The 24,211-nt window shown below is 29.4% G+C and overlaps 1 protein-coding gene across 2 annotated transcripts; it reads left to right on the forward strand.

Annotated features, from left to right (window-relative positions):
• Nucleotides 1-3,802: 3,802 nt before the first annotated feature.
• LOC129903425 (probable serine/threonine-protein kinase PIX13) lies at nucleotides 3,803-8,499 on the forward strand. 2 transcript variants are annotated; one of them, XM_055978981.1, is made up of 6 exons: nucleotides 3,803-4,024; nucleotides 4,516-4,847; nucleotides 6,265-6,400; nucleotides 6,502-6,638; nucleotides 6,733-6,856; nucleotides 7,476-8,499. In XM_055978981.1, exons 1-6 carry the CDS (start codon nucleotides 3,958-3,960, stop codon nucleotides 7,919-7,921), a joined length of 1,242 nt encoding a protein of 413 aa, XP_055834956.1. In that variant the 5' UTR covers nucleotides 3,803-3,957; the 3' UTR covers nucleotides 7,922-8,499. The 2 variants fall into 2 exon arrangements, with proteins under 2 accessions (XP_055834956.1, XP_055834955.1); XM_055978980.1 differs by having other exon boundaries at nucleotides 3,805-4,024; nucleotides 6,499-6,638.
• Nucleotides 8,500-24,211: the final 15,712 nt, after the last annotated feature.

Here is a 24,211-nt window from a genome sequence, read left to right on the forward strand (position 1 = left end):
ATGCGCTTAATAAGATTCCAATTACCAAATCAGATTATTATTCTTAATATTTTAGTAACGTAACACTAAAAGTGCAAATTTTTACAAATGACCTCGAAGACCCTCGTATTTGGCTCTGTTTGTCATTCGGATCCTTCTACTCACGATTTTGTCAAGTGAATAGTTAAAGTTATTAAAACGTATTATTTTAAACCCCTTCGATCATGAGTTTCTCTCAATCGCGCTGATGTGGATAACACATCACTACCCACATCAGATAAAAATTGTCACATAGATAAAAATTGCCACATCCTTTTAATCATTACAAATACAATTTTCTAAGAAGAAAATTTTAAATTCATCTCCAAAATTAGTCTTTTCAAATTAATTATCGGAAAAAATGTCTCTCCGACCACTTTATTCAAAAATAATCACCGCCAACAACTAACAAGTTGTTTGCTGGAAGATCTATTGAAATTGAAATTGGAGTAAAAAATTATCTTTCTTTTCTTTCTTTAATTAACTAGAATAAGTCTTAATCTTTCACATACTTCTATTTTTTTTCCTCTCTTCTAAACCTTTTCATCTATTTGTTATTTAAATCTTGTCTTCCCTTCTTCTTTTTTTTTTTTTGTTTTTTATCTCTTGTAAATCTTTTGTGTTAGAAGAAGAAAATAGAGAAACAAGTAGATGATAGAAAGAAGATGGAGAAAGACAAAAGAAGTGAAGAAGAAGTGGGGAGGTAGGAGGGTTGGGGGCAGCGATGGCTGCGGCAAAGAGTAAGAAGAAGAAGAGAAACAGTGACCGGAAATGGGGAAGATGTGGATCTTTTCTCTTTTTTTTTTATTTATTAAATATCATATTTTTCTTTTTAATTTTAATATTTTTTAACTAAAATTTTGTCTTCACTTACTTTTAAATGCGTGTAATCATGCATTTCATCCAATTCAGCAAATAAATGCCACATAAATTTGGTCAATGGTCATAAGGATTTAAAATAAAGCGTTTTAATAACTTTAAGTGTTCAATTGACAAAGCCGAGAGTAGAATGGTCCAAGTGACAAACAGAACCAAGTACAAAGATCTTTCAGCTCATTCCACTCTAAAAAAAAAATACATAACTTTTCTCACATATCGTGCAAACACTATAAGTTAATTAATGAAAAAAAATAAAGTGACACCTAAAGTTGTTTTGAATTTTTAAAAAAGACACATTAATTATGTGGATGTCCTATTACCCCTAAATAATTTTAAATTGATATTATTAAAAAAAAAATCCACCTGGCATAGAGTGTGTATACACTCTCTCAAAGAACGTGAGCAACCGAAAATAATGAATATAATTTTATTTTTACAAGTATTTTGTTATAAAATATAATTTCTTGTTTTTCTTATTATTTTTCCTTTTCTTTTTTCTTTTTTCTTTTTTCTTTCTTCTTCAAAAATTCATTGTCATCTCCATTGGAACTCTCCACTTTCAATGTCACATTTTTACCATAACTCCACCCTCCTTCTTTTACTACTATTAGTTTCACTCTCTTCAATTTTAAAACTTTATCTAAATATTTTTTACACTTCGAATAATTTGATAAACTCATTAAATTTCAAGATAATTAGGAGGTATCAGTTCAAAATTATTTAGGGGGTTAATAGGACGCCCGCATAATTAAGATGTCTTTTTAAAAATTGAAGACAACTTTAAATGTTACCTTATGTCTTTCTCTTAATTAATTATTTTCATACAAGATGTACATACATGCATGTGTTACACATATGTCATTACAGCTTCAAAATGTTCCCCCTATTTTGGGTAAGGGACAACATATAAGCCAAAAATAAATGTAAATAGTGTGAAGTGTAAGTAGTGTACCCATTGAAAATGAAAATTAAGTCCCAAATAGATTAATATAGTAATGAATAAAAAATAAAAATAAAAAGTCCCATTGACTGAGTCTAATAAACCAATTCTCATCTTAATATACTATCTCTTTCATTGGCCATATATTGTTTGAGCTAACACGACTTTATTAGAGTACTAATGGTGTTGACACTATTTTTTCCTCCAAACAAGATTATATTCAAATTTTGGAAAATAAGCATGCATTAAGGATGTGTTTGATACAAAAGAATTATTTTTCATGGAAGATTTTTCTCGTAAAATAGGTGAATATTTTACTTATTTTTTTAAATTTGATATGTAAGTAAATTAAAAAATATTATTCTAAATGTATTTGTATATAATTTAACTAGATAAATATTATGATAGAGGTATCGTGTGTGGGGGATGTGTTGTGGTGTAAGGTACAGTATTTTACGAATAATTCAAAGATTATAGCAAGGTGGTTCGCAGGGGAAAAATTAGTCAATCATTGATTTGTTCAAGCACATAAAATTATTTCCAAATTCAACAATTTGCCTTGATATTTTTACTAACATATAATTTTGGTCAGACTTTTAAATATATGCAAACTGTAACTATTTGTAAAATGTAATTTACGTGTATTCTAAGTTAATTGAGATTACTAATTATCTGGAAGTTATCAGGTTATTTGATAATCCGATAAAAATAGTATCTAAGCTGATATTATTGTTTAAAATTTATTAATTATACAAGAAATTACGTTGGTAATATATATAACTTAATTTTATTGGTCCCTCCTTCCTTTCCTTTCCCCTCTTAAACATTATACATGTATCTGGTTATAATTATATTTATGACCCTTGCAATGGGTCAGAATGTGGACTAATATTATAATTTACTTTCTGGATTTAATGGGAGTATAAAGTCAAAATTTTCTTTTAAATTTCAAAATACTATTGCTTGTTAATTCTCTGACATATTCTTTTAATTTTAGAAAGTACATATTATCTACGTGTGTGACGCGGTATAGTTGACTTCTTATTATTTTTTTATTTTATTAAAAAAGTTAAAACGCACCTCTTTTGAGAAAAACTAACAATTTTTTTTTTAAAAAAAACTCCTACATTCAGGTATCTTGTCTTATAGAACAAGTCAGAGCAGTAATAAGATTAATTTTATTATAGATTTCAGCACTTCTATTTAAATACATAATTTTTTACTTATAAAATTCATCATCTAAAAAAGTTTTTCAATATTTAAAACTTGTCAGCTAATCTAACTGAATTCATAAATCATTCCATCCTTAAGGTCTTAGTTTTAATTTTTGATAATGATAAAAATCTTGATAAAGAGCGACTTTTTCTTTAATAAGATAGAAATAATGCTTAGCTATTCGAGGAAATGAGATCTTTTCATCACTAACAAAATAAATAAAAGACAATGATTTTTTTCAATCTCATGTGTAAAATAAAAAAAGATTTCTTATATATAAAAATGAACTTCTTTAATAAAAGACCATAAAACTAAAAAAATAATTACAAGTGATGTACAAAATGCAATCTCATCCTTGAAAAATAATAGCCATACAAATAAAACTAATTCAAGATAATATTCTTAAGTTTCACCTCTGAAAATCTGAAACTCCATGACAATACTATTTTGTTAGAGGAAATAAAAAGTCACTATTAATGAATTTTATCTTTTAATAATAAATCTGACACGATGCAAATTTAAATCACTGGTGGCCCAATGAGATTGAGAAATTATCACAAAAATCAAAAGAAGTTGTTAGAGAAACTTATTGGGCAAGAAAATAAAGGAGTTGGCTGCAAATGAAACAATAGAATTAAATAAAGTGGCAATACTTTTTTTTTAAAAAAAATAATACAATATAGTCCTTGTGTTTTTATATACAATGTGGATATAAAAGAGGTATCCCAATTTTCATTTGGCTAACTATCTTTCCTCCTTCTTTCCTTCTCTCTTTCTAAGAAATTAATTCACACCACTACCAAAAGAAAACTAGAAACTATTCACCATAAAGATTCTTATTATTTAGTAGCAACAACACACAACTACTTCTCCCAAAAATATTAGAGGAAAAGAACAAAGAAAAAATGGGAAATTGTTGTCACAAACCTGTGGATGTTGTTCCTTCCACTCAAGTCAGATACAATCCATCAGGTATTTTAGTCTGTTTCAGAAAGAATATTTTTAATTTTTATATTAGAAACTCTCGTATTGTTGTTATAGCCAAAAAGAAATGTTTGAATTCGCAAGTTCTAAGTATACGTTTGGTATATATATCAAAAGTTTTCGTTCATCAGCTTAAACTCCATACTTGATCAAACACTATCTGAAAGGAAATGTAGGTTGAAAGCATGGGCGAAACAACCCTTCACCGGAAAATAATATTGTAGTATATTTATAATATAAGGTCGAAATTGGTTTCTTATGTACATATGTTGATTGTTGAATCTTCTTGATTTCTTCCTGTGTTCACTACTTTACTTTATATTTTGAATTTTGATTCGTGACTACTCAAGAGTATCTTTTGTTTCCTAATGTGCCATAAAAAAGTTTTATTTTCTCCTAAATGAAAATTCTCTTTGTTCCGTAATTTGTTATTGTATGATAAAAATGTTTATGTAATTTATTTTTCAATCCTTTGCTAGTAATCAAGAAAAATATTAGTACACCTCCAGCAAGTAACACAAGGACGGTGGTGGCGGAGCCTAGCGGAGATGGTGGTTATTCGGGAAAAGTGGAAGTTCCGGCGAGTGGAAAAATAATTACGCCAAATTTAAAAATGTTTACTCTAGCGGAATTGAGGAGCGCTACGAAGAATTTTCGCCCCGATACCGTGCTAGGAGAGGGAGGATTTGGTACAGTCTTTAAAGGATGGGTTGATGATAAAACCTTTGCACCTTCTAAAGTTGGAGTTGGTATGCCAGTTGCTGTTAAAAAATCTAATCCTGATAGTGAACAAGGTCTCAAGGAATGGCAGGTATATAATTTCTTACTATATATATCTTCTTCGACTTTTCATGTATTTATAATTTTTTGAAGTATGATATCTTAAATTTATTAGACCGTCTAAATTGGGTAAACCCCTTGAAAGAACAAGTGGAGAGGGGTGGGAATATGCAATACCTTAAATTACAAGACCTTTGGTTATTTGTGCAAAAATATACACTTAACAACTAATTTTTGCTTTAAAAATGCTCTTTCCAAATTTAGAAATCGCGTTGGGTTGAAAAGAATACATAATCTTAAGATTGATCCCAAAATTTTTATTTGTGAAGAAAAAAAATTAGTGCTTATCTTTGACGGGTGTTAATTCGACCATCGCACTATAAGAGTGGTCCATGCATTCTTTTTATTCATGAAGCAATAATGTTGATCAGAATATAATTTCTTCCATTTTCTCCCATTTTTTACGTTCATTGAAAGCTAGGGATATACATGCTAGCATGTTCCACCAATGGGAAATTGACAATTGACTGCAATAAAAGCCAAACACTAAAGATATTAAATTTTATGTTTATAACCAACAAAATAGACCCCTACGAAGTCAAACTTGTGCTTGATTTGAAAATTCAGCTAGGTTATATTATTATTATATGCATAGCGAAGCCGATTTATGGGTTATATAATTTTGATTCAAATTTTATATTTATCTTAAAAAATTTATAAAGTATGTATAAATTATTAATTTAGAATTCAAAAAATAAAAAGATGACTAAAATTTTAAATTCATAGCCCTTAAATTTTGATTTCGCATTTGAATATATTGTATGTGCCCTTTGAAATTGATTTTCTCAAAAAGTATGAGCTTAAATAGTCTTCTACATACATACATCTCTTGATTTTTTATAATTATCTATAGTTTTTTTTTTTTGGTCAAAATAGAAGTTAAATTCATTGCCCTTAAAAATGATTTGAAAGGGCAAATTTATTAAGTCAAACACAAGGAAAAAGCCTCTCGACTGCACTCATATATTTCAATTGATAGAAGTCTAACTTGAAAAGGATTGGATCTATTAATTTGAACGAACAACGCAGAAAAATAAATCTTCTTTTTTGACTTAAAACAAAAATTAAAAGTAACAATTATATTCGATTCGAAAATCTTATTGGTCGCAAGTGATTCATTGTACACTGGCAATTTATAATTTGGTTGAGGATGCATTTATTTATTATGGCTTAGATTGAGATATCTAGAAATCAACGGTATGAGTCAACTTTCTAATTTGAAATAATAAAATAATAATTGTCAACTATTGAACAGTTAAATTAGTGAACTGTTACATTAAATACAAATCATTACATCATCAAAATAGCGATAGCTATAATAAATATAAAAAAATCTGTTATTAATTATTGTCTATAGAAAATTGATTATTTAATATTTGTTTTTGCAGGCTGAAGTAAAGTTTTTGGGAAAATTTAGTCATCCAAATTTAGTAAAACTAATTGGATATTGTTGGGAAGAAAAAACATTTCTTCTAGTATACGAACACATGCAAAAAGGAAGCTTAGAAAGTCATCTTTTCAGAAGTAAGCTCTTTATAATATTGTTCAAATTTTATTCTTTTAACTCGATTTAATTTATATATACTGATATTATAAAAAAAAAAATCATTCAATTATATTAGAAGAAGGTGCAGAAGCATTGTCATGGGATACAAGGCTAAAAATAGCAATAGGAGCAGCAAAAGGACTTGTTTTCTTACACACCACAGAGAAACAAGTTATTTACCGCGATTTTAAAGCTGCCAATATTTTACTAGACACGGTAATTCTTTTTTTTTTAAATAGAATATACATAAATCTTATTTCAAATAATATTGTTTTTTACTGATAAATGTTGGTTTGAATTATTGGGACAGAATTATAATGCAAAGCTTTCAGATTTTGGACTAGCAAAAATGGGTCCAGTAAATGGTGACTCACATGTGACCACAAGAATTGTTGGCACTTATGGCTATGCTGCCCCTGAGTATATGGCCACTGGTAATTTATACTACTCCCACTTTAATTAAATTTAGATTTGTACGAGGAGATATATCCCTAGCTTGAAATTTTAATTAAAATTGAAAAAAATACTTATGAGTTACTATGTGAAGGGAAATTAAAGCTTAGCTTTGACTTCTTAAAAAAAATTATATTTTTGGCCCCAAACTTTTCTATGTTCACTTTTGCAAATTTGACCTGGTCCTGGTGAAAAAAATCAACGTTTATTAAATGTGAACTCCTAAATGATTTATTTATTAATATTAGCTGGCAAAGCTAGTATCAGCCACTTTTTTTTTGTCTTTATATTCCTTATTCTAATTCTTAAAAAATATTGAATCGTATCATTTTTTTGTTTTTTTATTGAAAAAGTCTTGATTCCTACACCTTATTTGAAAGTCTTATCATTTAGATTATGTTTCTAGTTAAAAATATAGTCTTTAAAAATTACTCTTTCGAATAACGCTAAGACTCAGGTGTGTTTGTGTTAGATTGTCCTTTAGTATTTTGCATTAACTTAATCTTAAAGATTCGGAGACAAATTTAAAAAAAGTCTATTTTAGTAAACAATTTTTCAAAAAAGAGACAATTGACGAAAATTTCACTTTATTTTTGGCAGGTCATTTGTACGTAAAGAGTGATGTATACGGGTTTGGAGTTGTGTTACTCGAAATACTTTCGGGCCAGAGAGTACTGGATCTTACCAGGCCCAGTGGACAACATAATTTAGTAGATTGGGCTAAGCCCATGTTACCTGACAAAAAGAAGCTAAGGAAATTAATGGACCCAAGATTAATGGCCCAATACCCATTAAAGGCTGCATGTCAAATAGCACAAATTATATTACAATGCCTTGAACCTGATCCAAAAAATAGACCTTCCATGGAAGAAATTTTGGAGTGTTTGGAACAATGTGACGGGATCCAAATGAAACCGCAAGTAAAAAATATGACGAGAAATCACAACCAAGGAGGGCATCGGTCGCCTCTCCACGTTAAGAAAACGAGTAGTGGTAATGTGATTGGAAACCAAGGCTATCGAGCTCATCCGAACCGTAGCTATTAGCTATTAAAACTCGAAAGGGAGATCAAGTGGAGTTCAATGGTTATATGGCCTATTACAAATGTTCTTTTAGTTATACAATCAATTTCACGAAAGATCTTTATGATTTGTGTGGGCTTTTGTTTATCATAGGCCCATTCCAACTTTAGGCCCAATAGGTGAGGCCCATTAAGGGGGCCCACTAAGACCTGTTGGTAGTTTGAAATGGTCTTAGGTCATCATGAGAAAAGCTGGCATTTGTCTGTATTCAGACTGAGGATAGTCAACTTCAACAGAAAAAAGGAATTCCACTTATCACTATAATTTTTTACTTTTTTAGAAGAAAAAAAAAGCTTTTTTACTTTTTTGAATAGGTATGATTGTATTGCCTTTTGTCTGTATATTTTAAATTTTTTGGATCCATTTCTAAAGTGATCATGTATCATATTCTTAAGGTCAATATTGATTTGCCTTTATAACTTTCTTGTCTTTATCCCTTGGGTCACTCTCACCTTCTAAGAAAGGGCAAGTATATTCATTTTAACAAGTATATATGTATTAGGGTGTGCTCGATATATACATAGAATTTATTTTTTTAATTATCTCATGCTCGATTGGTCAGGATAATGACTTACCTATGTCAAAACAAGTTCTACAAATTGTATTCCACGTTGATTGTTTCTTTCTCATCCTCCAATACACCTCATCTTCATGTTCATACCCCTTCATTCTGACCTCTAGTAATGCTTGTCTAAAACTAAACAGAAATCTTAATTAGTCGAGCCACGAAACGAATACTGAAAGTAAGAGAATGTGTTGAGATACAGTTGCTTGAAAAATACTCAAAAAGTGTATATAAATGATTTAGAATGCAGTAAGAAATGATTAGAGAGTGCAAAATTGATCATTTTGGGCCGGGTAGCTCAAGGGTCTTTTCAGCAGTCCATTTACTTGCAGGCCCTCTAATTATTTCCACATACTTTCCTATATAGCACGTCTATAGGCAGAATTCATCCAATTTTTTTTTACGTTCATTTTCTTAAATAATATAATATATAATATTAATCATCATTTCTCATTTTCTCCTCTTCTCTTTATCTTTCTCTTTCTCCCTTTTTTAAAAATAATAATTAATTATTCTAATTTAAATTTAATTTTGGATTGGATATTAGGAAAATGATGATTTTACTATTTTTTAAATTAGCTGATTTTTTTTTATTAAATACATATATAATGCATTCCTAACACAATAAAGAAAATAAATATAAATAATAATTATAATACATTTTAAATTTAATATATTATACATATTATAGGCATATTTCAATGCACGTGATGAATATATGACTAGAATATTTTTAATACAATAATATATTCCGTTAATAATAGAAAAAATTAAAAATAAAAATAATATTTTTTTTAATTCAATATATTATGCATATTATAGGCATGTTTCAATGCACGTGGTGAATATATAACTAAAATATTCATAATACAATAATATATTTTAGAACCATTAATAAGAGAAAAAAATAATTATTATAATACATTTTAAAATTAATTTATGATACATATTATATGTATCTTTCAATAAATGTGGTGAGTATATAATTAAAATATTTTTAATACAAATATATTATAAGTATTATATGTGAATTTTAAATATTTTGGTATTATTTAAAATTAATTTTAAATTAAGATAATTAATTATTACTTTTTTAAAAAAAAAAGAGAAAGAGAAAAGAGAGAGAAAAAAATAGATAGGAAATAAAAGAAGAACAACACAGAAGCAGAAAGGGGGCAGAAGGGGGGGGAGATAGGGGGGATAATAGGTTGATTTTAGTTATTAATTAAGATAAATATGTTATAGATCGTAATAAGAGTTCATTTATGTAAAAAATTCTTTTTTTTTATTGAAATATAAAATTTAGAAAGAAAATATTTGAATTCTATAATTGAAAAGTAAAAAAAAAAAAGTGAATAGCTTTTGATCAAAAAGGAAATATTATTTCATAAAACACATAATTTGAAAAAAAAAAAAGGTATGAATAGTATAACCTCCATACGTTTACCCTTAGTTTATTACGAAAAAATAGTTTTTTCAAAAGGAATTTGGTTTAGCAAAGTTGATAAGCACCAAGTATTATAAGCAGTTACATATATATATAAAAAAATAATTAAAAAACAGTTGATTCATTGCTAAAATTACTACTTTTTCAATGACTCTTTTAATACACAATCTATGAATACATGTTTAGTAATTTTATAGTAACCATATATTATAAAAATTCATATATACATCCTCTTTTTTTCTTTTTTTTTAAAAAAAAATTGGTCAACTTTAATCAATGCCGCCGGAAATATTATGAAGATTATAGCATGATGAATTTTATTCAATTAAAATTTAAACATTCTCTAATGAATACTTTTCTCCTAACAAAATAATTAGAATATAAAATAATCATTTTTCAAATCCCAAAGCTAAAGTGATCTACTAATTACAGAAACATGCGTCTAAGTGTGTGCAGTCCCTTTAAGAATAAAGTTGAATTTGTATAATATTAGTAATTAACTCTTCTTAAACTAAAAAAATTGAAATTCAACCCTCAAAACAAAATTTAAATGAAAAAAGGGACCTCCATGCTTAATCATTGAACTATTGAGCCCATAGATGTAAAGTTGTCTTCTTATAAATCTTTAGGGATTAATAAACATTAAAGCCCATGATGTTTCAACATGATCAAAAGTACCTATTTAACATGCTATTCTATCTTGTCATAATTATTACTATTTATCAAATCTGTTCCATTGCATTACATACAGGGATTTTGTCATTTAAAGTTGATAATTATTTGTTACACAAATAATTTACATATACTATTTTCTTCTAATGGAAGTAAAAAACTTAATTTTAAATTATTTATTTTAAGTTTTTTATTAAAAAAAAAGGGTAATACATATAAAGGTATATTTGATCCTTCTCATATATAATTTATTTTTTGATTCAACAGTTAATTTGAATTTATTATTTCGATGGTCAAATTTATTTTTAACACTACTTTTATTTTATAATTGCACCAATTTTTTTTATAGATACAAAAACTAAATTAAAATATAACAACAAAAAATTAGTTTTAAATTATAATATAGCTGCAAAAAAATAGGTTTTAAATTTTTCTCTTTTTTCCATTCACACTTTTTTTAGAAACTCAAATAAAAATAAAATAAGAATTAGAAACTCAAATAATGATAATCAAAGAAGTTAAAAAATAATTCATGTGTGAAAAAGATTATATATACCCTAAACTTTGCTAACTAAAAAATTCACATGTATGGGTATATATTTTTATTTTTATTTTTTTTGGTTTCTCAAAAGAAAAAAATGCCCCATACATGTTTTTTTAAAAAAAAAATTAAAAATCATTTTTTTTTCACTTTCTTAAGATGAAAAGGATATATGTGAGCTATTTTTGTAGCGATGGAGGATAAATGCGAGCAACTTTTGTAATAATGGGGATATATGTAAGTCATTTGTGTAACGAAAAATGTATATATATGAGTCACTTTCATAACGGGGATATCAATTCTAAATAACAAAGTTGAGGGATATATCATGATCTTTTTCCATGTATATATTTATATATGTTGGCTCTATATATTATTATTATGCGGTAATTGAAAAGTCTTGTTTTGCCCTTCAGCTGTAATTTGACGATAATTTTAAATCATAATCAAAATTTGAACGTATGAAATCGATCCTTCCATAATGGAGCTCTGTTAACCTCATTACAAATATCAAATAATTTAGTAATAACGAACTGAAAATATAATTAAGCGACGAGCAAAATAAGATTTTTGCTCTTGTTAAAAATATAGTGTGGACCCTCATTGATTGAGGTATTCAGTGTGAAAAAAGATATAATTCCGGCTATATGATTAATAATTTCTTAAAAAGAGATAAGTGTAAGATTTTGTTTGTTTCAATAATGCGCCTAAAGGTTTGGTCAATATTTTTTGTTTGTTCAGATTGAATATTGGTATCACTTGTATGCTAGTAGTTTTAAAATGTTTCTCTTTGTTCATATTGAATCTTAATTAGTACTTTTTTCTTTCATTTTACTTGACTTTTATATCAAAAAAGAACTATTTTTTTTTACTTATTCATCTTAACAAATTAAGAGAGTTTTATTATTTCTTTGGTGCAACTACAATTTTTAATAGTAATAATCATATAAAGTAGTATCAAATCAACAAGGATCAAGTAATATAAAACAGAAAAAAATATCGACTAGTCAAGTTTATAGTACTGTGATTTTCAAGGGGCTTTTTCATGCATGGTCCTTCTTGTTTTTTTGTTTTTTTTTTCCTTTCTCATTTTCACTTAGAGGCGTATGATTTCCCTAGTGTGTTACATATTTTGGAGCAAATTTAAGTGAGATGGTATTATTATTATTATTATTCACTATTTATTTTGCATCTGAACTTTGTTGAAACTAAATTTGACAGCTTGTGAAATGTGAATCCTTACAAAATCATTACAGCAGTGGAATTTTTTGTTTTTTTTCGACAGATATATATATATATATATCCTTTTCGGCTGAAATGTTCGACATTGTAGTTACACATATTGTCTCTAGAAGGTATTACACAATATAATTGTAAAATGCTATTATATTGTGTATGAGAAGAAAGTATCTTCTATGTATAAAATTCTGAAACTTCTCCTCTAAAAAAAAAGATACTTAAGAAAGTGTTTTTTTTTTCACCAGGAAAATATTTTTAACGTAAAATATAATTATAATAATATAAAAATTGAAGATCGTAAATTCTAACACTAACAATGCATGAAACTTTTTTCGAGAAAAAGTTCTTCAAGAAACATCGATCTTCAAACAATAGTCATAAATAGCTTGCTTTGTTTTTTTCTGCAACTTTAGACCTAACTTATAAATGTTATTTGGACATTTATTCGTGACATCATTGATGATCGGAAAGAATCCATAAGTATTGTGGCGGAATAGTAATTTCTTCTTTAATTAAAAGTTTTGGATTTGAGTCTCTCTAGTACAAAGTATTATTTGTTAGAGAGTATTTTATCTATAAATATAAAACTTTTTTAACACGACTCTTAATTTAATTGGATTTCAATGTAAACACTGAACTTCAAATGAAAAATCAAAAGAAATAGATGACTTGAAAGGGCTTCGAAGCATGTGATAAAAACTTATTTGAATGACAACTTGATATATTATTAATGTTAAGAAAAAGAAATACAACAAACTTTCTAAAGATAACAATTATATATGTAGAATCTTCGAAAACTCAATTGGACCACAAGAACATGACATGCTTAATCTAGTTAGGAAAATTATATCTCAATTATGCAGATTATGATGTGATATGAATTTATGATCAAATTAGAGAAATAATTACCACTTCCAAATACGCTGAATATATAGTCAATTATATATATTATAGTACATTGTATTATTATTTGGTATATTTTAATTTCATTATTATCATAAACGTATACTATACTGTACTCCATGATTTAATTGAGATGTGTTTGGAACATTCTGTTTGAAAATTGAAAGTATTTATTGCATTAGTGATTTTATTTTTGGAGTTAGGAAGGTCCAGGTACTCTACTATTTTGCAGAGTTCCAGAAAATAACCTCTCTTTTTTTTTCCAGTCCAATTTAAATAGGAAATCTATTTTCATTAATGGATACATTTACTGCTACAGTGTATTAATTAAGCTTTCTATGGTTATTGGAAGTTGATGGGCGGTTGCTACTCATTTTCCAACAATAATATAGTCCAAGTGAGGTTGGTAGAATGTACAATGTCACCTAGATTGTTTCGATAGATCATCGATTTAAAAAAAATAGAATTTTGCTATTGATTTTTTATTTTTTAGTAATAATTTTTTTTTTTGCTATTAACAAAAAATATATATGACACAAACACGAAATAGATAGAGAGTTACTTCTCCACAGCTAATTTTGTTTAACCCAATATTTCAAACTTGTTCAATGTTTAGTCATTTTTAATGTAGAAATTATATTTTAATTAAAAAAACACGATTAAAATACACATAAAGTTTGAAACTTGGGTAAGTTTTCGCATTTAGATTGTGAAATTCTGAAACCCATGAATTAATTTTTGGATTTGACTTTGTAAATATTTGAATTCTAAAAATCATCCTTCAGAGTTGTTTCCTATTTTTCTTACAAATATTACTTTTAAATTTAAAAAAGGATTACTTTTCGATTACATCTGCCAGGGTAGTTAAATTTTGATTCACCGTTCAAAAATTAATCATCCCACATGATTTTTTAGATACAAACCGATTTATCTTTCAAAATGGAACTTTTCAAAAAAATAAAAATAAATTAATTATTATTTATGGTTTTGAAAATAAATATAGAATATTAATTGACAAAAATAGAAGGATCCACTACTACTCTATATTTTCCTTAAGTACATACAAAAGTTTTTAAAACAAAGAAAAGGGAAAAGGAATCGAGATCGCGCGGCACAAGGAAGTACAAAAAAGAATGTAACACAAACGACTTTTGAGCCAAAAAAATTGACAAGTGAATTAGGGGAATTTGAGAATTTGAAACGTACACTATAAGTTAATTGGCTCCTCAAGGCCCGTTTTAACATTTTATGAAATTGAATTTTTATTTAGATATATAATATGAATTCTTCAAAAAATACATTGTCAAAATTTCTTCAATTTTTACTAAATAAACATTCATATCGATAAATCATCTATTTCTGTAGTAGCGTATGGGTTTAGAGGTAATAGGTGCATGATCCGAGGCGTGGGCTGGCGAGCCCCAAACAAAAGGAATAAACGTGATGATTAACTTCATATGAGTGTCAATCATTTCCCCTCTCTTTACCCCCGTTTCCATCTCACTACACGCCCCCTCTCTTCTTTCTCACTCCCATTTTTGTTGACAAATGAGGTTTGGTCAGGTAGTTGAGGGTTGATACAAATATTAATAATTCTCTTTCTATTGAATAATGAATCATAAATGTTATTTGAAATATTGATGACTAACATGCTCTGTTTTGTAAAATTTAATTAATGTTCTCTCTGTCCATCGATCAATTACTCCTCTTTGACTTTATCCCAACTTAATTAATTCGTAACAAAATAATCTTACAATTTTCTTTTTCCATTTATGGTTTATGATGGCTATAAACATGACTTAGAGCCCGTTTGGATTGACTTTAAGTTGGTCCCCCTTTTCAGCTTTTGGACGTGTTTGTCTAATGCTAACTTTAAGCCAGAAAGTTCTTAAAGTCAATCAAAAATGAAAAGTTAGAATTTCTAACTTTTTTTTTTCTAAGTGCTTAAAGTCATTTTCTTTGACCATGGAAATTACTTTTATATCCCTTATATTTTAACTAAATTTCCAAACTACCCTTTTTATTCTTTTAACCCTAAAATTCACATAAATTTCCTTATTTAAGCACTTTTATCCAAACACTCAACTGCTTTTTTATAAAAATAACTTTCAGCACTTTAAAGTTCTAAAAGCACTTCATACGTAAAAGTTACTTATTTTAAGCTCATCCAAATGGGCTCTTAAACTCTAATGTGGATGATTTGTTTATTGAAGTAAATCTTATCGATGGACGGAACAATGACAGAGTCACATAGGTTCAAAGGTGATTAATTGAATAATTTTCGCTGAAAAATTATATTATATTATATATATAAATTTTAAATATTATTAATAAAAATTTTATCCCCTTTCTTTCTTTTTAAAAAACTTTATACATATTAAATCTAAATTAATTGAATAAATGAATATCATATACCATATGAAACACCAATAAAATTGCAAAATAATATGGGAAAGTTGTCAAAAGAAATTGTGATCATTTATTGGAATAAAGGTCATGTCCCACATATTTACAAAGTTACATCCATCATCATTAATCCCACTAACAAAGCTTCCCAACTTGTAAGTACCGATTTTGCCCCTTTGTATGTATCCAACATTAAAAAGAAAAACAGAATAAATAAGCTCCAGTGATCTATGTTAAGAAACAAGGAGAGACCAAAAAAAAATAAAAAATACCGTTCACTTTTATTTGTCATATTTCATTTTTTAGGGTCAAATTGAAACTTTAACTAACATTTGAAGACGTATTTTTTTTATCATATTAATATGAAAAGAATTGTAACTTATAGTATTTTTCTTATAGTTTTTGAATATCTAAATTTTAAATTGAGTTAATCTAATTTAATTTAGCTTTGAAGATTAGTATAATTACGAAATGTGACAAGTAAAAATGAACGGAGGGAGTAATTAAGTGTTTGGTACGAGAAAAATTATTTCTCCGGAAAAAACATTTTTCATGATGAATTTATGTTGTCATGTTAATTACACACACTAATATAATTAGAGAGAAATTAAAAATCCCACAAAGTGAGTGTGGTGGTTGAACAGCCGAAAATGATATTAAAAAAAAATGACTCAAATGTTTGAACTCCTTTGGTGATTCTAGAATTGACAATGCACTCACTCACCTATCTATTATTTCTCTTGATCGTTGGTTTTATATTTGATGTTCGATATTTTTTTTGAGACGTTATTTATCTAATTAACATCGCATAATATTATTATTATAAGGAAAATATTCTTTAATAAGGTTTTATTTTTTTCATTTTCAAAATTCAAATATTTTTAATTAAGAATGAAAGAATTTTATCCGCGTCAACACGATTTTGTTGGTGGTTTTAATTTGGTATATGAAATTTAGTGGGAAAATTCCAAATTTTCATATCTGCCATACACGGGTGGTTTGGACCTAAAATTTTTAGTGCTCTTTGCAATTTTGTCCACAATTACAATTAACTAGCTGTTATGGACGACATGGAAAAAAAAAATCAGCCATATTCAGTGTTATTCATTACCCCAGTTACATTATCCACTTAAAGAAACTTATCTATTCTTCGACTAATTCACATGGAAGCAATTTAAATGTTCAACTTGAACCTATATGACATGCTCAATCAATAAATTCACTTCTGTCATGATATATTTCATATATTACCCTAAATAGATGTGATATTTATAGAATATGATTCACTTTCAAAAGGTACGAGTGATGATCCGGAGGGAGCATTAGATGTAGATTTCATATAATTGTAAAAAAAATTATCATTATTTTTTTCAACAGCTTGTAAGTCTGAATAGAGGAGTGGGTACCTTTTAGCTGCAACATAAATGACAAAAAGTTTTAATTAAGTCAGATAATACGCCATACCACTGCACATATTACGGTTTTTTTTGTTTGTTTTTGGGTGTGTGAGTTGATTTTTGTCAATTAATTGTATAGGTGTGGAATTTCAATTTTATCAAAATTGCTGATATAAATGTCAGGTGACGAGACGTAATAGGATAAGAAAATGATAGGAAACTAAAATTCTTTTCCTAGATTAATTATTAACTTGACTTGATTTATAAACCCCCAAAAAACAAGTAGAAATTATAATTATAGTTACATTAATTAAATAATTAAAAGCTTTAGTGGCTTACAGCAGAAAATCAATTAACATGAATTGATTAAAGAAAAGCAGTCCTCCTAGTATTCCTCATGATTGTCTCTTAACTGTTAATAACTTCTTGTATGAGTTAATCCGTGATTTAGTGGCAATTTAGTACTAAACCAACTTTATGTGTAGGCGTTGAACTGTACAACTAAGAATATATGTCTGCCTCAATATCTAATATATCCAAAAAAACATTTTTTTAATTGTAATGTCCGGCTAATTTACGCATATCTCAATTAATGTGTCACACCAATAAAAATATCGAGTAACTCTATAAATTATAAATAAACCATTTGTTACACCCCACATTCTTGAGCTCAGAATGTTTCTTAAGCTTCATAGAAGTATCATGTGGGCCGGATAATCTACGACACTGTCAAATAAATCTAAGAAAAGGAGAATGAGATACCTCATAATAATAGGGAAGAGTGGAAATAGAGTTATAAGAATCCGGAAAGAGTTGGAGGCCAAGTAATGGGTCGTAGGACTCGACTTGATTGCGTAAGCTACCGACTTGGACGTCTTACATAACTAAGCTACTTGAGTACACGTCGAGCTTAAGTATCAAGGAATGCATAGGCTCTTGAAGTAAGACGAGATTACGAACTCACGAAAGAGAAATAAGGAAACGACGCGCCTACTCGAAGCAAGTAGATGATGCACCTACTTGGACAAGCAAGTGATGCACCTACTTAGGGTCAAGTATCTGATGCAGCAGCTTGGGGTGGACCCTACTGCCACATGGCACATGTGATTGGCCGCATAGATTGAGGTGGCATCCTAGGAGGTTGCCACGTGTCATCCCTAGGGGGCTGCCACGTGGCACCTTCTAAAGGGGTATATATATATATATGTTATGTGACTCTTAAGTTCAGTTTCTATCCAAAACATCAGCCAAAGGTGAAGAAAAAAAAACGTGGAGAACAAAAAAGGGAAGGCAACCATGGTTTGGAAGAATTAAAGGTAAGTTCTTCAAATTTTCCTCTGTAAATTAATTATCTACGGTGTTCCTCAACCACGTGGAGGTGTATATGTGTACCTTACGATGTCTACAGAACCATATCTTCAGTTTTACACTTGGAACAAACAAGAGAAAGTTGAAGAAACACGTTAGAGGCAAGAAGAAAGGGGGTATTGGTTTGGCCCTTTGGAGGTGAGCCTTCGAGTTTCGTTCCGTGAGTTGTTTATTTAAGATATTCCACGGTTATATAACGGTATTTAATAGCATAAAATCGCAATTTGGGGCAGCGAAGAAGTGGCACAAACAGTCCACTCCGTTTCAGCACGCCAAGAGATTTCCGAGAAAAGTTTTGGCGAGTTTGGCCAATTTCGGGTAAGGTATGACCTTTCCTTTCAATTTGAAGTTTATGGTGTTGTTATGAAGTGTATTATATGTTGTGTTAGTGGCCGTAAATATAAAAATATCATAGAGATGCTTGACGTTAGAATTAACCTAATTTGAAGTCGCTATAGTTTTAATTGTAGTCGAAATAAGGTGTTATGCGTGTGAGGTGCTGCTGCAGGTGTGGGGTGTTGTGTTGCAGGGCCTAAAATTATTCTTAAAGGGGTGTGGGAGCTGCTGGTTGCAGCCATCCGACCCTCTATTTCGTATAGTTAAAGGTTTTGCAAAATGGAAACTAGAAACCCTATTTTGGTATCGTGGTTTCGAGCGAGTAATTTGCAGTTTGTGTTGTATTATGTTGGTGTGAACTGCTTATACATGTGCTACGGGTTGTTTTTATTGGTTGGATGTAGTTATTAGGAGTGTAATTGGAAATTCGGATATGGCATATTATAGGGGAGGTGCTGCCCGATTTCCGTTAACTCCTTAACTAGTTAAGGAACTAGTCGAGAAGACGAGCGAGGAGTTGAGTTCTATGAATACTCATATGTAACCTAAGATGCTGGAAAGCTAAGGGTTGTTGATACTTGCATTAATTTCATGTTACCTAGGTTCAAGGAGTGACGAGGCGAACGGGATAAAGAGTAACCCGTAAGAGGTATGTAAAGCTTGTCTCTCTTTTCTTTTGGGCATGTCTTAGATTTAAGTAACAAATGATATGTGTATGAAGCCGGGGGTAATTCTATTCATGAGCTCTAAACATGATTCATGATTCATAATTCGTTCTCACTTCTGAATGTTAAGACTTTTAAAGTAAGTTAAGCCCTCATTTCTCAAGTTTTCTATATGCTGAAAAGTAGTATATGTAAAGTTTATCTCTTTCTTTCTTTTGGCATGTCTTCAAGTTAAATAATGAATGCGATAAGCTAGAGGGTAAATCTACTCATAAATACCGAGCATAATCCACAGTTTTTATGTACTCCTTGATGAAAGCACTCTTACAGTAATCGAACTAGGGCTTCTCAAGCCTTCCATACGTTAGAAAGGGATGGGTATGTGAAGCTACCCTTTCTTCTCTTTTGGTATGACTTAGGTGTAAGTATTATGTATATAAAATTGGAAGTTATTCCACTCTTAAAAACTCTAAGTGTGAGTTAAGGCTCTTGTTCACTTTCTACTGATTAGAACTCCTGTAACAAGTTGAGTCATTACTTTTCAAGTCTTCCATGTGATAGAAAGTGGTACATGTAAAGCTTGTCTTTTCCTACTTCTAGAAAGACTTGACTATAGGTACTATAGAACATGGATTTGGAGATAGCTCCACTTATAGATTCTGGACATAACTCATAACTTGTACCCCCTTTTGAATGATAAGGGCCTTGAAGTAGTTAAACTACGACCCTTGAGCCTACTATAGGTTGAATAGTATTGGGATGTGTAAGCTCCTATACCTAGGGGCTCTTGAACATGCTTTATGGTGATATCTAAGGGATGTTTGATATGTTACAGTTTTTTACGTGCACGTATATGCATTATGATATATATGGATCGGCCCGAACGTACCTCAACATATTTTGCTATGTAAGGATCGGCCCGTACGTTCTACGACATGTTGTGCTGTTTATGGATTGAGCCATTGTACCTCGACATTGTTACACGATATACGAATCGGCCCGTTATTTCTCGGCATTATTATGCGATATGCGGATCGAGCCGTCGTTCCTCAACATTATTATAAGATATATGGATCGGACCGTCGTTCCTCAGGCTGTAATTTCTATATACATGGATCGGGCTGTACGTTCCACAATGCTAATGGTATATATGTTCTTATGATGACAAAATGATGTAGTTGTTACACAAATCCTCGAACGGGCCGGATACAGTACGTAATGATAGTATGTATACCTTTATTTTTATAAGATGCAGGTGCGGTAGATAGCTAGATGTTATACTTGCCCCTACATCCCTATTTCAACTGTTGTCTCAGTTATGATGTTTTATGCTTTATATACTCAGTACATATATCGTACTCACCCTCCGTTCTCCGGGGGGCTGCGTTTCATATCTGCAGGTATAAATATTCATTTCAGGGATCCGCCAGCTTAGAATTTCCACTAAGCTATGTCAGAGGTGATCCACTGTTCTGGAGCCCAATTTTTGGTGCTGCTCTGCTAATGTATACATTTGTTTATTCAGGGGTACGACGGGTGCCCTATCCCGCCATATGTTACTGTTAATATTCTTAGAGGTTTGCAGACATGTATGTGGGTTGTACATATAAGTTTTGTTCAGTTATGTGCACATGGTGAATGGCAAATGTTAAGACGTTATAGCAGCCTTGTCGACTTGCACGCCTTTTTATGATAAGATACCGATGAAAGTGGCTACATGTACATAGAAATGATATGACCCACTGGGGTTCTTATGTATAGTTCTTATATTGATTGTTATATCTGATAGTTAATTATACGGGGGTCTAGGTCGAACCCCAGTCGCGGCCTACGGGATTGGATCGTGACACCATTCTTGGAGATATCTTGTAAATATGACTTTAATAAATAAGAATAAAAGGAAAACCTAAAATGTTTCAACATGATGTAACATAAACGATTAAGTATCTATTTGGAGTTGATAGCTGTTAGTAATCTGTATTGTAAAACGTTGAAACAGTAACAATAATTTCTGAAAATAAAAGACAAAAACTGGACAGAAACTGAAAAAAAGAATAGTACCTGAAAAATTATGTAAGAAAAAAAATCGAGCTCACTGAATGCACAGTGTGTCCTTAAGGAAATCATCTTCCTCAATGTACCCGAGGTTTTTAAAATCTTTCCTCCTAAGATAAAACGATTTACTCACCAAAAATAGCGGTACATCAAATTAAGGTGACTGCGAACCACTCGAAGGCAGTATATCACATATTTTTTTTAAGAAGTGCAGAAAAGAATAAATATATAGCTTGTTTGCAGCTTTTCAAAAAAGGTTGCAACCTTTCGGAAAATTCTGCCTGTTTCACGGGTCAAGATTTTTAATTAATTAATTAATTAATAATTAATTATAATTAAAGAAAATTTAGTCCAAAAAAATTATCAATCAAATCATTTGGCCGAAACCGAGACCGAGCCGAGCGACGACGATGACGGCGCGAAGGGAGACCCTTTTCTTGACCCTTTAGCAACATGAATGTGTGCTTCTACTTTTAAGTAGAAAACCTTTTCTTTCCACCACTTATGTGAGACAAATGCTTATTTCATAAAGCAAGAGGGAACAACTGGTTTTTTTCTCCACTTCTTTTTCCCTCCATTTCCCAATCAACCTATCAATTAAACCCAACAATTGCTGGTTAGAGTCATGCGTGATTAGTTATAAAAAAATTTATATATTATTTTATGTAGGCATCAGTTAATTAGAATCTAGTTATTCATGTATTATGAGTTTGAGAAAGTCTGAATTTGAAAATATTTGTGAATGATATGATAGATTAAAATTCTCATTTATGATAATAATAATAATAATAATAATAATTTACGGCTATAATATATTTTAGCTCTTCGAATTTGGAATGAAAAATCATTGATTTGATGGATCGTGATCCTTTTTAAAAACCAATAATATAATTGCGAGTCTTTTTAAAAATTATCTACATTAGGGTAGAAGGCTAGTACATAGTGGTTTTATTCTACCTTATTCGTAGGCGTATTAACGCACTATGATTTCTTGTACTCTGATGTATGTTATTTATGGTATTTGTGTTATTATCCAATAATAATATGTACTGTTTTTTTTTGTGCTTTGATTATACTATTGTCTGGACCGTTTTCGTCATTTACTTATTTACTCTAATATTCTTGTCTGACCTTTTTCTATGCTTTTATTGAGCCGAGGGTCTTTCGGAAACAGCTTTCCTACATTGGTAGGAGTCAGGTCTGCGTACACTTTACCCTCCCCAGACCCCACAATGTGGAATTTCACTGGATTGTTATTGTTGTTGTTGTATATTAATGTAAATTGAAGATACGACATATAAAGAAGTAGCTATAGATATTCGATGATTAGTTAATAATACATCGTGTGGGCTTAAGATGTATCCTCTGTATACAATATATTATGTAATAATACAATATATAAAGAATTAGATATTCTTGGATTTGTTAACGTATATCTAGACATAAGAATAAATTTTATATATATTCATCCTTTTAGCTTACGTCGAAACACGTGTGACTAGTCTCTTAAATATTCAAGAGTTGAAAACAAACATTAATTCCCAAATATTTATACTATTAATAAAAATAAAAAAAGGTAACACGCAAATGTAGGGGAATTAAATTAGAGGTCATAAATATATACTACTATATGTTTCCTTTCAATTTTTTTATTAATACTATTGGTTTTAAAGTCACTGTCACCAAAGTCAGTTTGGAGAATTATACAAGAAATGTAGTGTGAAAGTTAATGGGAATCTTATCCTTAATTATAATTGCTTCAAAGTATCAAATTAACTTTGTTTTTGAAAGTTTGTAACCAATCTTTCATGTCTCGTGTTCACATAGTTATTTCTTTTGGTATTCTATTCTTTTATCTTACTTTATTGTCCTTTTCAAAAAATAATTATAATTACTCTCTCTTCAATATTGACTTGATACATTTTTAAAATAATAATAAACAAAATGACAATTTACTATTATCAATTTTTGACTATATAAATTAAACGCTTTCGAAAATGCATAATTAAAAAATGACTATGGTTAATAACAAAAATAAATTAGAAATTAAGTGATAGATTATCTCTTGATTTTCTAAATGAACAAGTAAAAGGTGGACATCTACTTTTAGTATTATAGAGATAGACAATCAAAGTGGATGGAGGGAGTATTCAATAGTCGAAATTCATTGACCTGTTAATTATTATTTGCACGATAGAAAATTCATTTAAAAAAATGTGCCTTATCAAAAATCAAATAAAGTAAAAATATATATTATCGTAATAATATAGGTATATATTTAAACACATATCATGTATTTTTTAATTAAAAAATACGATACACAAGTAAGTTTGGTGAACTAACTATATGCTTTACACGAGCAAGAAAACTATAAGCTTAACTCGTATATTTAGCACTTTCTAAGTAGTGATGTTAAATTTTCCAATTTTATCAAATCAAAATGACTTTAATCCTCCTCCTCACACTCACACTCACACTCACACTCACACTCACACTACTAGTTTGTTGTAATGTTGTTTGGATGATTGTTATCTATTTTATTGTATTGCATTGTTAGTTTAATGCATATTTTGATTGTTGCTTAAATTTTGTTATATCATATTATTTAATTTTATCGTTAGATAACGATAAATAGTTTTATTGTATATAATTAAATTTGG

The sequence above is a fragment of the Solanum dulcamara genome, chromosome 9, assembly GCF_947179165.1.
Source record: "Solanum dulcamara chromosome 9, daSolDulc1.2, whole genome shotgun sequence".
In the NCBI taxonomy this organism is placed as follows: domain Eukaryota; kingdom Viridiplantae; phylum Streptophyta; class Magnoliopsida; order Solanales; family Solanaceae; genus Solanum; species Solanum dulcamara.